The 16,753-nt window shown below is 35.9% G+C and overlaps 1 protein-coding gene across 1 annotated transcript in view; it reads right to left on the bottom strand.

Annotated features, from left to right (window-relative positions):
• The window catches only part of med12 (mediator complex subunit 12), a 47,707-nt gene that overhangs the window by 14,252 nt on the left and 16,702 nt on the right, over window positions 1-16,753 (bottom strand). The window contains exons 17-25 of the mRNA XM_073820265.1: window positions 15,260-15,378; window positions 12,832-12,975; window positions 10,943-11,106; window positions 10,723-10,854; window positions 10,406-10,633; window positions 8,187-8,331; window positions 6,243-6,363; window positions 2,444-2,554; window positions 2,246-2,359 (exon numbers count right to left, since the gene is read on the bottom strand). Coding sequence (XP_073676366.1) covers window positions 2,246-2,359; window positions 2,444-2,554; window positions 6,243-6,363; window positions 8,187-8,331; window positions 10,406-10,633; window positions 10,723-10,854; window positions 10,943-11,106; window positions 12,832-12,975; window positions 15,260-15,378 — 1,278 coding nt within the window. The remainder of the gene's footprint in view (window positions 1-2,245; window positions 2,360-2,443; window positions 2,555-6,242; window positions 6,364-8,186; window positions 8,332-10,405; window positions 10,634-10,722; window positions 10,855-10,942; window positions 11,107-12,831; window positions 12,976-15,259; window positions 15,379-16,753) is intronic.

Raw genomic sequence — 16,753 nt, 5'->3', positions numbered from 1 at the left:
AGCTGCATTTTAAAGAAACAAACCCGTCATTACTGCGTTTCAATTTTTGTTACTTCTGGCCAAAACACTAGTCCAGCATCCATAATAACCAGGGGTTATACGTTTTTTTTAGCCTGGTTCTCATAAGAGTACCTGGAGATTTAGTTGGTCCTCACACTACACATAGTGTGACCCATTAAATATAACTCTTAAAAAAAAAAAATAGTAATAGTGATAATAATATTACTGGACTTATTTATTTTTTATATAAAATAATAAACAAAATAATAAAGTGTGGTAGTAGTGTTATGTTTTAAAATAAAAAATGGAGTATTAAATAAAAATACAATTATTTTATAGTAATCTTTAAAATAAAACAATATTTACTTTTTATGTGAATTTTCATCATTTTCAAACCTAAATTAGCAAGCTTTTATTTTGGCGGGTTGCCGACAAGTACATAATGCGAACAGAGCACGGACGCAGACGGCCTTCAGTATACGAGCTCCCGATTAAAGAGTGTTAGTAAAAGAAATGTCACGTTTTTGCATTGTGCTTTGAAAACGGCAGCAAATAGCCTATAATTATGCTTTCAGTTCTAATAGAAATCTTATGCAGTATTACAATTTTTATCTAAAATGGTAATTGTACATTAACAGCTGCAACCATGTCGGTACGCAAATGCGCGCTGTGAACTTATTAGCAGTGCATTTTCTTATATTGGTCACGCATGCTGACATGCAGACCACTTACAGTGTGTGCACCCCTGATAATAAAGCTTCTTCCAGTGAAAAAGTTAATCTCCTACTGTTTCTGACGCCAACATGTTTGTTTAGGGCTGTTGTGGAATGTTTTCAACAGAGCTTGATCTCCGCATATTTCTCTCCTGATTTAGACATGATTTTGTTTTACAGGAGGAGCCAATATTATAAATTATGGACTCATAGTTTAGCTGAAAGCGTCACGTTAAAGTTTTGGTGTGGATTACAGTGATGTTTTTCTTAGAAGTTTGGACTCTCATTCTGACAGCACTCATTTACCCAATTAGGACCCAATGGTGAGTGAGTGATGCAATGCTGCAGTTCTCCAAATCTGATGAAGAAACAAACTCATCTACATCTTGGATGGCCTGAGAGTGAGTAAATATTTTAGCAAATTTTAATTTTTTGCTGAACTATTCCTTAAGTGAGTAGATCACTTAATGTTCATGTCTTTCTTCAGTCATAAAGAAATTGTTTTTTTGAGGAAAACATTCTAGGATTTTTCTCTGTATAGTGGACTTCTATGGTGCCCGCAAGTTTGAACTTGCGCAAAGCAGTTTAAATTCAGCTTCAAGGGGCTCTAAATGATCCCAGGTGAGGAAGAAGGGTCTTATCTAGCAAAACGATCAGTCATTTTCTACAAAATATATTCTTTTTAACCTCAAATGCTAGTCTTTTCTAGCTCTGTGTAATCCGGGTCAATACAGTTAGGGTATGTCAAAAAAGTCCCATCTCATTTCTCCTCCAACCTCCAGAGCTACATGAGATGAGCATTTGAGGTTGAAGTACATAATTTTTTTTTATTTTGGAAAATGACACTGTTTTGCTAGATAAGACCCTTCTTCCTCGGTTGGGATTGTTTGGAGTCTTTTGAAGCTGCATTTAAACTGCATTTTGGATGTTCAAACTTGCGGGCACCATAGGCTTTATGCCGAACGTCACATGACCAACCCCGGAAAACAGGTCTCATTGCTTCCGCTTGTCGGAGAACGTGTTAATAGCCGTAATAAATAATGGCGATATCGACGGACTTTTAAGGTAATCAGTTAAACAAGCCAGCTGTTTATTGTGGACGTTTCATTCGATATTTATATATAAATGTTAGTGAAAAGAATAAAAATTTAAAACTTTTATATATCAATCCACATATGTGATGGACATTGGTTATGATCATTTTTAGTGTCTACTTTGAATGAACCTTGAGTAAATCATGTTCATATTTAAAGAGGGATATGCAAAACGCGTGAACCGGAAGCAAGGAGATCTGTTTAGCAGAAAACGGAAGCCTGTTGGGCATAACCCCTATTAAAGTACAATATAAGGAGATAATTCCTGAAATGTTTTCCTCAAAAAACACAATTTCTTTACCACTGAAGAAAGAAAGACATGAACACCTTGGATGACAACAGGGTGAGTACATTATCTTTTTTGTTCTGGAAGTGAACTACTCCTTTAATCCCCCTGTTTGATTGGATAAAACAGAAATACACAACAGAAAGTCTCACCCAGCATGAAAACGGCCTTTAACACGGCAAACACGGCTCCCACCACGATGCTGTTCTGAGAAGCAGCCAGCAGGTGTCGGTCACAGGATGATCTGATGCCTACTGTGGATTTGTCTGTGGACAGAAAGATTATTTTTAGGTTTATGTCTAGAGTTGTTCAGGTGGCATGTGTAGAGTTGATTCAGAGGCAGTTGTTACCCGATTTGGTGCCGTCCTGAGGACAGGGGTTGCGCTGTGGGGTTCTGAACAGATGAAGCAGGATCCTACAAGTCAGTCTGGCTCCAGGTTCAGAATCCTGCTCACTACAAGCTGAACACACACAAACACACAAACATGTCACAACCAGAGACTTCCATAAAAAGGCACTGGCCCCAGAATATGACCCCATCATTTCTGGCTCACAGCTGCATCAACGCAGCACAAACAGAAAGAGACGATCACAATATTGTATCCTGCCAGACAGACAGACCACCTGTGACTCAAGCAAGCAGGATAAATAAACACCCAGGCTAAAGAAGCCTTTGAAGTTTCCAAAAGAATCCTCAGACTTGATTTAACCAAACTCAAACATGCTGGCATGAATTACTCAACCTCATGTTGTTCCAAAAGGAATGACACAAATGTTCTCAAAAGAAGGTACACATAAGGGTGATAGATACTAGGGCTGGGTAAAAAAATATTGATTCTCCGATTTTAATCGATCTCCAGTTTAACGCAACGATATCGATTCGGGAAATCCCCGAATCGATTCTTAATGCGCGTGCTTCACCTAAGAAGATATGAATATTCACCACTCCTCCTGAGGGTGTCACCGTCAGCTGCTTTTTTTGCAGAAAAATCTGGTGATCAAAAATAATAAGGCTGTAGTTAAGAACTGTTAGTTTTATGAACAGTTAGAATGTTTTGTATACGCAGGCAAGGGCTTTATGATGGGCGTGTTTTGTAGGGCTGGGCGATTAATCGAAAAGTAATCGAAATCGACATTCAGAACCTATAATCGATCAAATTTTTCCAGGTCAATTATTTCAATTACTTTCCCTTTAAAAACACTACTGCGTGTGGAGTCACGTGACCCCGCTCCGTTACGTTACGTTATTCCTCAGACATGTTGATGGAGAGCTTAAGCAGTATTTATACAGTAAAAAGTATTTACAGGATATACAAGAGTAATTTTATTTAGAAGAGATACCGCTTATTTTCTACTTTTAATATTTATTATTATTTTATAAATAAATTATTTTGTTTCCAAAAGTGCATGTTATTTATTTTCACTAATTTAGGAAAAATGTGAATTTTCGTTTTAAGCAATGTGTGCTTTAATTTCAGTTGTTCAACACTAATGTTCAATAAATAATCATAGATAGTGTGTGCACCCTTCATTCAAAAATCTCTCACTTGTAATATGTGAGCATATTTACTGTACCAAACTTGTCAGTGAACTATGAAGGCAAAAATATATATATATATATATTATTTAAATATAAATAAATATCATTTTATTAATGAATAAAATAATCGTTAATTAATCGTAATCGGGTTAAAATGTTCAATTAATCGAGATTTAGATTTTAGGCCAAATCGCCCAGCCCTAGTGTTTTGTACATTTCAAATTTAGAAAAATGTTTTATTTCTTAAACATGTTTGAAGTTCTTAATAGATTTCACTGTTGCACATTTACAGTCTTTTTATTTTTTTACAGTAATGTGCATTTTGCAGTTTGTTTACATGGTGTACAATGGATGCACATATTTATGACTTCTTGTTAGTGTTCATTTAAAATAAAAGTTGTTTAAAATAAACAACTGTGTGCACCCTATTATTAATGTAGATGTGTATTTCAGTAATAAACTTAAGTGCAGAGTTTCAGTTACCAGCATTTATATCAAAATATGGATCCCATGTCTGCAAAACTAACATTTTAAATGAAATATTGATAGCTAATCGATATCGAATCGAAATCGAAATCAAATCGAAACCATAAAAATTAGAATCGAAACGCAGAATTGGTCACAATACCCAGCCCTAATAGATACTACTGTTGCACGACATACTGGTACTAAAAAGATATTACGATAACCTTTTTTTAAAAAAAGGTTCGATTTAGCATTTTACTAATACTGGTTCTTTAAAAAAGCATTTTAATAAGAGCCATATTAACACTGTTTATGCGAAGCAGAAAACATGGACAGAATCACGGGATCCGGATATAAAAACAGAATTAACTGTATAACATGGAATATCATAGATTTTGCCTATTTAAATATGAATCCTGCACATTTGGCATGTCTCTGTATGAATTAATCAACGCACAGTTCACCACACACATACTGAAGGGCATGTGACAGTGTTTTCAGCCTCTGCCGCCTCAATATACGGGTACATCAACACATAAGTAGTATCTAGAACTGCTGTGAGAGTCAGTTCATGAGCATTTACTGTTACTTTTGAGAAAAACCTCTCTCATATCATATACAAACTGAAACTTAAAGGCAGCAACCCGTCAAAATAAAAGTTTGGTTTAACTTGAAAGAAAAAATACTTAATGTAATGATAGTAGTACTTACTAATAATAAAAATGTTATTAAAACAATATTTACCAGACAAATTATATACCAGAATTTATTTACGAGAAAATTGTAAATACACAGGACTGTATTTCTGAGAAAAAAAAAAAGTCTCTATACATTTATTATACATGCTTTTGATTATTAAAATGTAATGAAAGTATTAAAATGGAAAGCAGAAAATTAAGAGAAAACAGATTCACAAAATTTGATAAAAATAAAACTGAATTTGAGAAAAATAATAAAACGCATTTTATAGGGCCTTAAAATGTAATGTCTGTTAAACTTATAAGGAATTGCTGTTAATCGTGTGCATTTCATGATTTCAATTAATTAGTCATGCTTTTTGATTAATATGTTTTATTGTAACCATTTAAATAGAGGCAAGAAAAATTAAAAACTGGAACAACGGAATTTGTGAATAAAACTAATTTCGTAGGGCCCTATTTATTTCATTTGTGTCTTTGTTTTATTGTATTTGTCCTTTAGTTTGTTACTTGCATCTCTGCTCTTATTATTAATAACAGATAAAATAACAAAAATGGACAATATCATGATATAAATTGTTACTGTGAAATAAAATGACTATATCATGAAATAAGATTTGGCTTTATCCTTTTAGCTATTAAAGTTGCAAAGATCTCTATATACCTGTAAGCTCGGTAGTTGTTTTATGTGATTTTTATTATTATTATTTTTTTTTAAAGGGGGATAAAATGCTTTTTTTAATAGATAGAATAACTATAACCTCCATTTGGATAATCTATGATTCATTTACTTTACCAGTCGTTCTATGTTTTTGTTATAGCATCGGTTCAGTGGTAGTATCAAGATATTTTAGTCAGGTATCATATCGGAGTCAAAATTTTAATATCGTGAAAACACTAATAGATAGTGTTCATCAGTATTTGTAATGTGAACAAACATTGACACGATAACAAAATATGTTCTCCCTACATTTACACATTTTTCACTGCCTTCTCTAAATACACACTTCTATAACAGCATCTATCCATCTTTCCCTGAATAGCTCCTTGTGCATTGAGCCAATCAAAGACAGAGAGAGAAAGAGAGAGAGAGAGAGAGAGAGAGAGAGAGAGAGAGAGAGAGAGAGAGAGAGAGAGAGAGAGAGAGAGAGAGAGAGAGAGAGAGAGAGAGAGAGAGAGAGAGAGAGAGAGAGAGACACTGTGGGCGGCAGAGGCAGCTCTCTGACCGCAGGACACACACCAGCACAGCTAAAGATAAAGCTGCTCCGTGTGAAATGCGGAGACATCAAACAGGCTGGCAGTTAGTACTGACGTCTTTCTGAACTCTTTTAGGTAACTGTGAAAAGCCGAACGACTGCATTTTCAAGAGTGAGGTATGCAGTGACTGTATGTTTGTATGGCAGGAGGTTGTGGAATACTGTGGGGCATGGAATGAAAGAGCCGTACCTGCATTTAGGAGGGAGGGAATGGCCACACATCGCACCAGATCCTCCAACAACAAACACTGCCGAGCGATCAGGATGGCAACGAATGTCGCCAAAGAGTCGTGGAAAGACAGATCACTCACCTGCCAAAGAGAAACACATTCGATTATCACCAGGAACATCTAATACAGCTATTTAAAGGGATAGTTCAAACAAAAATGAACATTTGCTAAATTTTACTCAACCTCAGGCTATCCAAGATGTAGATTACTTTTTTCTTTAGTAGAAGTGTAAGGACAGTTTTTAGCTGGAACTAAGCCGGTTCTTGGTGATTTATAAAATGCAAGTCAGTGGTAGGGATGCACCGAATGTTTGGCAACCGAAATTATTCAGCTGAAAATAGCAAAAAAAAAAAAAAACCCAGCTCTTTCTGTTTTCAGCCAAATAAATTATACCGAACAATGACATGACACAATCAAATAGATGCACGCACTAATGTAGCAAACATGCCGGCAGTGAGAAAGCATTTAAAACTGTCAGAGAAAGATGCAAAAATCATTACAAGCACTGACAGCACAAGACTCTTTAGTATTGCATTGCATGTCTTCCATGAGAAGAGAAAGGGGTGGTTGTTGCTGGTTACTGTATGATGACTGAAATCGCAAAATGGCCTTAAACCATTAGTAAATAAACTACAGAGCGTTGTTGTCTAATACATGGACAAATTGTATTTATTCTGACAGCCCTGCACGTCTTCGTTAGCCAGGGTTCAAAGTCCAAAGCGAAAGGGAAGTCTGCGCAGAAGCAGCGTAAATAATGTTCAGTTTCTTGCACAGACAGATTGTTTCACTTTATGAGACCTCAAAATATCGTTAGGAGCCACAGGGATTAATTCTGTGTTCCTTGATATGCTTTTTTAATTTTTACGAATGGGCAGCCACTGAATGCTTTTTATGATTCACCAAGGGCCACGGTTTCACCAAAAAAACAAAAAACAAAAAAAAACTTCTTTACTGTTTTTCTGAAGAAAAAAAAAAAAAATCAAGTACATCTCAGATGGCCTGAGGATGGGTAAATTAAACGATTGCACTTCCAGAATTTTTTTTTCCAGATAATCAGTCGCAAGGATATTACATTTTTTTTGAGGAAAACACTCTAGGATTTTTCTCCATATAATGGACGTCAATGGTGCTCAACATATTGAAGGTTAAAAATGCGGCTTCAAAGGGCTGCACACAATCCCCTGAGTAATAAGGGTCTTCTCTAACGAAACAATCAGCCATTTTTTTGTTTTAGCTATTTTTTTTAATATTTATACACTTTTTAGCTCTGCAATGCACATGCATATTCTATGCACTCCGTCATACTTGGGGTATGCTGAAGAACTCCCATTTCATTTCTCCTCCAACTTCAAAATCATCCTACACCACTGTTTTACCTTTTTTGTAAAGTCTGTTTGACCACCTTTACGCATTCACTTTGTAAACAGTGGGTTGGTTCCTTTGAAGCATTGTAGGGCGTTTTTTCAGGAGTTTTGCGACATACCCTAACTGTTTTGAACCGGAGTGCACAACGTACACATTGGCATCGCAAAACTAGACTAGATGACCATTTGAGGTTATTTTTTTTTAGAAAATAACCCTTTATTTCGCTAGATAAGACCCTTATTCCTCGGCTGGGATCATTTAGAGCCCTTTGAAGCTGCATTTTTAACCTTCAGTCTGTTGAGCACCAATGAAGTCAACTACATGGAGAAATTTTTTTCCTCAAAAAAAAAAAACCTGAAGAAAGAAAGACATGAACATCTTGGATGACATGGGAGGTGAGTAAATTATCAGGAAATTTTCATTGACAAGTCAGAAAAATGAATCTTAACCTGTTTAAGTCAAATGTATTGCAAATTTGCTTAAAAGACCAAATGAGATAACATGATATGCAAAACGTGTCAACACAAAACATGACGCACGTCAACGTTGCAGAGCAGATCATTGAAGCCGCAGTTGCCGTTGTTGGAGGAGCAGCAGAGTGCTTTGAGCACTCCCAACCACTCAGCGCTGAGAGAGCGACAGTACGCCGTCAGCTCCGCACACAGGATCCCGATATCATTCACCCTGAAACAAACCACAAACATTTGTTAACTGAGGAGAGCAGGTGCAGCTACAGATGCCATGCAGCTGTTCTGCCATTACTGAAGATGCTTATGGAGAATTATGCAAGACGCCTTGGTCATTTTTATAAAGGCAATACATTTTTAAAGACTTTTTATTTGGCCATTAAGTTTCCTAGCGACTAAATTAGACCATTTTTGTCTCGTTAAATACAGATGATACTATAATTTAAACTTTGAAAGTAAAATGGTAAAATCATAAAATTAAAAACAGGGCTCAACAATAAGGACTGCATGAACGAGGATTGGGCAAACTGTCAGAACTCTCACTTTCCCGATGGGGCTAGTGCACATCATACGAGTGTGTGATATATTGTCTACGATAATATTATAGGTTAACTGTTGTTTTAATGATCTTACATTGTCGAGTATGTCCCTCACTTGAGGCAAAGCAAACAAAAAACATGCAGTCATTAAACTTCTGTGTGTGCAAATTTAGAGCGGATGCTTTCACTGCATGATTTAGTCTACTAAAATGCATTTAAAATACACCAAAAATTCAAAATCGGGGTAAAAAGTTGCCCTGTATACAGGGCTCGAAATTAACTTTTTTACTTGGTAGCGCTGGTGCTTCTAGCTTCAAAAAGTTAGGAGCACCCAAAAAATTTAGGAGCACCCAATGAATATTAAGGTGCACCACAACTGCCAATTGCCCAGTATTTTTTTTTAGTAATGCACCAATCTTGATTCTTCATGGCTGATTCTGATTGCTGATTTTTTTACAAGCAAATGGGCTGATTCTGAAAGCCTTTTTTTAAATATTTATTTTATGCTTTAAGCAAGGGACAAGAATGAATGAAAATATGAGCACATGAACAAGATGTTTATTTTCTCTATTACAGGTAGAGCCGTTTAAATTAGAGGCAACCACTGCATTTTTAAACAATCTAAAGCAGAATTAAAAAAAATAAACAAAGTTCTTTCTTACTCGTATTAGGTGCAAACAATAAATGCAGCCATAATCAAAGTAGGCTACTCTCTCACTATTCAAAGTGCAAATAGAGACCGAATTTTTCAAGCATGATACAGAGCTATAAACAACTACACAACCTATTGTAGCCTACATATTAATGACAGCCTAAATATGTTATGTAGCCTAATTTACACACATTGGAAAGTCGAAAAGCTTTTGAATGCGTGCACGTTCTATTTTCAGTTTCGGTTTAAAGATTGTGCAAAACTCTCAGCGGTGCTGAGCATGCATTCTGCAATGCAACAAGCGTTGTACAATCTATTGAGATGGAGGTGCCAGAATTACATCTGAATGAATGTGCGCTGTAGCACGAAATATAGTATATTTCTTCAAAAGCAGATTGTGGAGACGCAATCAAAAATTGCCACATTACACACCCTTACTTAAATTTTACTTGCAAAAACTCACAAAATAAAAAGTTAAAAGTAAAAAAATTGTTTTTTTACTTAAATTTCACATTTAAAGTGTCTTTACATTTTTAATAATTCCCAAAAAGAATATTCAACATTTCATGTTTGAAAACATCAAAACTTTTTTTGCATTTGTGATAAATAACATTTATCAGAAACAAATGAAACTATTTTATAACTTTTTTTTTTAGAAAAAAAAAAAAAAAAAAAAAAATCAGCCTACAGGCTAATTTACTGTGATATTTTACTGTTTGATTATTAACATTAAATTGCTAATTATTAACTGAACACTGGTTTGTTTTCTAATGTTGATATTTTATCAAAAAAAGTAAAGGCTTATTTATTTACTATTTATATACAAATTTGTATTAATATTCTGAAATTCTGAAATTTTAGTATTTTCAGTTTTCGTTTTAATTTGTTTAATGTGCATTTGTCAATTTTGTTTATTGGGGTATTTTATTTATTTTTATTGCCATTTAGTTTAGTGCTAGGTTTAGTTTAAATTTAAGTTCTATTGACAGTACAATATTTCGTTTTTTATCTAATACTTGCATCTTGTTTCAATTCTTAAACTATTTAATCATTTATAAAGAACTGGTTCAAAAGATAAATCAACAGAATCAGATGCCAACCTCTCGGGATCACGGTGGTCCACGCATACGTCCATGAGCACGTTACACACGAAGCTGTATCGGTTAGCTGGGCTGTCGTTGAGGATCTTTCCCACCATGGAGTGGTTGAGGTTGTGTGCGGTAGGATTAGCGATGGCGTCGATCATGAACATCTGATCCCAAAGCATGTTAGAGTCTGACGGGTCGATGTTATAGTAGATAGAGTTCTTCACCTTTGAACAAAACTCACTGTGGGAATTCACAGGAAACCAAACACCATTAGAGACGAAGAATATGGAAAAAATTCTTACAAAGTAGTATGGATTCATTGCGCTCACCTGAAAATCTCTCCAAACTTGCTCTTCAGGTGACTGCAGGAGGTATAGAGGTCGTAGAGATAGGCCAGGATACAGCGTTCCGCTGAGGAACAGTCTGCAGGGTTCACTCCAGACTTGACTACAATCCTCAGCCTGCAGAGAATGATACATTATGGTCCTCATTGACCAAATAGCTTCCTTTTAATCCCAAAAAAATGTCCTAAACATCAGTATGACGTACCCATCAAAGACCTGTGCGGTCTGGTCAGGGTTGAGGATGAGGCAAGAGTGGTATCTCCGCAGAACTGCCACGATACACAGACAAAGACCTGTAGTGTAACTGCCTGCCAGATTGGAGGACTTCAGCAGGAGTTCTGCTTCCACCAGACTCAACTCATTCAGCAGCTACAAGACACAACACATGCTGAAGTTAATCACTGATAGACAAAGTAATAATGCTTTTCCTTAAAAAACATGTATGAGGTAGTATATTAAACACGGGAGAACATCTACACTGCCAAACGGACAGCATGTATTCACTTGAGGTCGACCGATGTATCGGTTTGGACGATTAATCTGCACCGATAGTTGATTGGCGGAACTATTGGTTATTGCTATCCATGTCGATAGTTTATCCAGGTTCGGCCTGTTGCTAGAGCAGCAGAGAAGGTCCTTATTATACAGCAAAGTCCCTTTAGTCTTTGTTATACAGCACGAGAGCAGCCTCTAGTGGCGGAAATCACTGACAGCACGTGCAGTTTGTTTAGACACATGCACAGGACGGGACACTGGCGCGAACTGCTGATTTAAATTGAAAAATCATGATTGATGATTCACAGTATATTGTAATGCATGTTTTCATATCATTACTAAGTGATTAATCTGTTGACGAGATGCTGCATTAAGACCTTTCTACATCGATAGCTAAAAAGCTAAATGAATATCGCACACGATGATGCGCTGGAATAAAACAGCAGATTCCACAACCAGTCTGACATATCTTTTCAGTTTCGCAAAGCGAAAGCACACCACATTCACTCTCTTGATCTTCCGTATTAAAAAAAAATTGATTGAAACATTTTTCTACTTTTCTATACATAACAAGCACAAGATTTGTGTTACATATAATATACACATACATATGTGACCCTGGACCACAAAACCAGTCATAAGGTTACATTTTACAAAACTGAGATGAATACATCTTTTGAAAGCTCAATAAATACGCTTTCTATTTATGTATGGTTTGTTAGGATAGGACAATATTTGTCTGAGATACATCTATTTGAAAATCTGAAATCTAAGGGTGCAAAAAGTCAAAATACTGAGAAAATCACCTTTAAAGTTGTCCAAATTAAGTTCTTAATGCATATTACTAATCAAAAATTACATTTTGATACGTTCACAGTAGGAATTTTACAAAAAAATCTTCATGGAACATGATCTTTACATAATTTCCTAATGATTTTTGGCATAAAAGAAAAATCAATCATTTTGACCCATAAAATGTATTTTTGGCTATTGCTACAAATATACCCCAGCGACTTAAGACTGGTTTTGTGCTCCAGGGTCACATATAATTATCATTATACTGCAGATCACAATCGGAAGTTATTACAAGCACTCAAAGATGGTTTAAAGTGGGTTTAAAGCAAATACATGAATAATTACTTACATTTTCAAATGTGGCATGATGCTAACTTTACCTCAATTTATATAGAAGCAATTATATGTTTTCTTGTAAGCATTATAGATAGTTTATGTCTCTAGCATACAACCAAACTTTATCTTGAGTCAATGCTTCATATTGAGTGGTGGACGACGTTAAACCATATATAATATACATATCTGAGGAAATATGCATTGTTGGTCGTTTTTGCATCATGCTCAGTGTGGAAAGGCCTTTACTGTAGAAATATTAATATTTTTATTTACAAAATTTTTTATTTAGTTGAGCACTATTTATTTTCCATTCAGTAGCCATTTTAAAAAATATCGGTTGATAAATCGGTATCGGTCAGTGTGATCCAACCTAGCTATCGGTATCAGTGAAATGCAATATCGACCTCTGGTATTCACACAACCACACACAGAAAGTCAAAGATGATGTTTTGGGATCAGCGTTCCTACCTGTATAGCAAAGTCAATGAGGCCACTTATATTGAGAGAATACTCCATGAGGTCAAAGATGAACTGGATGTGTTGGACCAGTGGGAGGTGATAGGACATCCCTAAGGCAAAGCTGGTGATCTGTTCCAGAACATTCCTGGACACCTGTGAGAACACAAACACACCATCTGAATGACATCTGAATGCTAATGAGATTTGGAGATGGGCATGACTTACAAGGAATTTAAATCAGTAGGCTTGGATACTCTACACAAATTTGGCCCAGATTTACAGTCTGGATGCTAGAAAATCAGGGCCAGTCTGCGGATATTAGGAGGCTGGAATCAACAACTTTTTTGCAGAAAATCATGTCTCTTATTTATTTATTTTTTAGCTCCAGACAAATGACAATGATCACATCCAGCTGGGGGAGATCAAACATGTTTGACATTTTGAAATGATTTCAGAACACAATGTTTTATTGTTGTCATGCATCTCCTAGTAACAAGGTGATCATTCTGTGTGATTGTTGCAGTCTGGTTGTGTGATCCTCAGTTGTTTAGTATATGATTTCCAGTTATTCCTCTGTAAACATTCAGGCAAAATGAGTCAGAATGAGCACATCTTCAAAAATGTTTTCTGAAGACTCCAAAGCAAAAATCACCAGGTTTTTCCTATTTTCCTCCAATTCTCTTCTTAATGATAATTGCTATATTATTAAACACATTATAGCTTTTTTTATTTTAACTTTGTTATTAAAAATAAGCACAAAGATGCAAATAAGCCACAGTTTAACAAAGAGCAGCGAGTGATTCCATCATTACTTTTAATGTTTGATTAAAATTGAGACAGATCTATATCAGGACCTACTGTAATGCATGGATCTAATTTAATGTTACACATCAGATTATTGCCCAACCATTAGCTCAAATTATTTGTGTGACTCTCACAAAGACATTTTACAATAATGTACTTTATAGAGAGATCGTGTCCTGTACGCACTTTGCAAAAGTGAGTCAGCACGATTGTTTTGTTTGATCAGCATTGATTTGAAAATCATAATTTACTAGTTTCACCATGTCATCAATAATTCAATATACATATTCACAAAACTGGAATGCTACACTTTGCAATAACAGACCTACAACTTGTGAGAAGCAGCAGCAGTCATCCAGAAGTGAGCAAAGAAAAAGGTAATCCTATCAGAAAACCTACAAATAAAGATCACTTTAGATGTTTAATCACTATGTGGAGCATTGGAATTGCTAGAAGAGGGCTTAAAGAACTAATTTCTGTGAAAACCTCAAATTTGACAATAACTGACATTTTTCACTTCTTTTGTCTGTAGGTCAAAATTTGACAGCGCCCATTCAGACTCATTTTGTCAACATGAAACAAAAAACAAAACAAAACATGGGTCACTTTTACAAAGTTGACCAGTGTATGATGCCTAATGTTTTAAAAATAGCTCAGAATTTAAGATCTGTGTAGTTTATTCAGGTTTCAGTGCGGTTAGGCAATCCTAACAGAGCTCACTGACAGACAGAACTCTTAAAGGCACAGTAACAAAAACAACCTGTTAAGGTATAGTCACATTTTCCATAGCTTGGCATTTCAACTGGAATTCATAATATTGGGAGTGTCATGTGAGGTCAGAACTTTTCCCCACATAGATTTTGCTTATATTCAAGTTGGTCACACAAATCTGGACCCTTTTCACAAGACTGTGATGACACATTTTAACGGTCATCATTATCATAAATCCTTGGAAGTTTTTCATAACTTGATTTTTTTTTTAAATGTATGAACATTTATAACACTATTCTTCAAGTTATAAAAAAATATTCTTGCTTATGCGAGAGTGTTTCTAATGGGAGGGATGGTAAATTTGACATCGACTGCCGATATAAGTCTCGAAACATTTTTTTTCCTTTGATTGAAGTCATGAAAACACTTTCGTGGAGTTTTTAATTTTCCTATTTGAGAAAAAATATATTTGTGGTACTCTTCTATTCACTGCTATTGGATTTTAGCCAACTCTGATGATTTCCACTATGAGAAACCTGAAAATGTGAGGTCCATTGGTTGAAGGTAGAAACTGTTTTAAGTGCAACTTCTGTGCTAGCATTGCTTCATGCATTACTGCGCTATTGAGAACAGACCTTTCTTTCCTGTAAAAGGAGCTGAAATTTTGCTTATTTGACTAGCTGCACATTTAAAGTTGGAGAGACTGTGGAAAAATAAACTGCTTTTCGTGCAAGATACTCATACACACAGTTGAGGCTTTTGAAATATAATCCACTGTCTGAGAGTGTGAACAATGTATACACACTACTTCATGAACACTATTTGAGCAAAATCAGAATGTGCACCAAAATGATATAGAAGTATATTTTGATTTATGGCAAAAAGTAGGTCAAAGCAGTTCATTGATGCAAGTCAGACTGACCTGTGAGGTGACCTGGTGCTGGTCAAAGTGTGAGAGGTGCTGGAATTTAGAGAAAATGTCTTCAGCAGTGGGAAAGGCTTCGGGTTTACTCCTCTTCCTCTTCTGACCTTCCTCACCTCCTGAGGAAAGAAAACAAAAGACAAAAATCAATGAATAGACAGCACGCATGAGAGATAGAGCCCTAACAGGATTTCAATAAGATGAAATGGAGAGATCGCTATCAAAGCATAAAGTGCCCTCATCCAGAATCCATCAGTCAACCACAGGGGCCAATCCATCAAAGGCTTTTTCAAATGAAAAGCTCCCGAACGGGTGACTTATTCACGAACAGAGCTGCCACGGGGTTACGGGTCAGTGTTGTGTGCCGTGCCTGAAATAATAATAGCTGTGGGTTGAGCCATTTAATGTCAGCACCGAGGATCAGTCTGCTATGAGGGAAATAATGGGATGTTCAATTACACCTCTATTAAAAAGTAAAAGCAAACGCAGGGCTGCTCTTTCTGACCGAGTCGGCGGCTAAGCTTGAATCTAATAAGTCAATGATTGCTATTTGCATTGAAATAGGGTCACATCTATGAATATTCAATGACAGCAACAGAAGTTCATTGCCATGAAAGGCTGTTAATAATGGAGGAGAGAGGAAAAAATTAATGAAATTATTAGTGATGAACGGTCTCTATTCGGCCCATGAGGAGAGAGGCGACCTAAATGTGTCACTCAGAGCCGAAAGGTGAAGCTAAAGCACACAACTGCAGCCAAGACTGATTGTGACTGTCATTATGCAGCACAAATGATTTGTGGTACATACCAAAAAGCTGCATGAGGATTAGTAAATAATGACTTTGACCCCCGGTTTCAAAGACAAGGCTTAAGCTGAGTAAAATGTAAGTCTAAGCTGTTTCAACTGAAAAAAAAATTGCACTGATTGATCTTAAAATATATCAGTGCATTTGTTTTGTCTTAAGATGCACACCAGTAATGATTTTTCCTAAGCATGTTTATGAAAATGACTTAAATGTCCTAATTGAACTATGGCTTAGTCTAAGCTCTGTCCGTGAAAGTGGGCCTGAATGTACCATTCCTTAAACGAGCTTTGCACTTAAATTTCCAGAGGAATTAATAATACAGCTAGTCAAGAAAATCTGTCAGTTTGAGTTGTGTTTAGGGATGCAATGAAATGAAATTCTTTGGCACGAAGCCAAAGAAAATTACACACTGGGCTGAAGGCTGATTATCGAACATGGTTTTTCCCCCATGCATTGCCATTTTTTTACCAATGCATAAATTAAATAGCTAATATTTGCTTTTTACAGTTTTGTCTTGCTGAACATTTTTAGTAGACATTATAGCCTACCAACAAAGCACAATGTAACTTAAAATTAATAAGTTAGTCAAATAATATTCTTTGGCCATTTTAAGACCCCCTTCTTGAATCAGGCATGTGTTTTTAATGTACAAACAAACCAGCCCTGTTGAGCAAAGGAGAATGTTATA

This window comes from Garra rufa, chromosome 16, assembly GCF_049309525.1.
Source record: "Garra rufa chromosome 16, GarRuf1.0, whole genome shotgun sequence".
Lineage (NCBI taxonomy): Eukaryota > Metazoa > Chordata > Actinopteri > Cypriniformes > Cyprinidae > Garra > Garra rufa.
The sequence above is the reverse complement of the archived record's forward strand: the minus strand, read 5'-3'. Positions and strand labels throughout refer to the sequence as shown.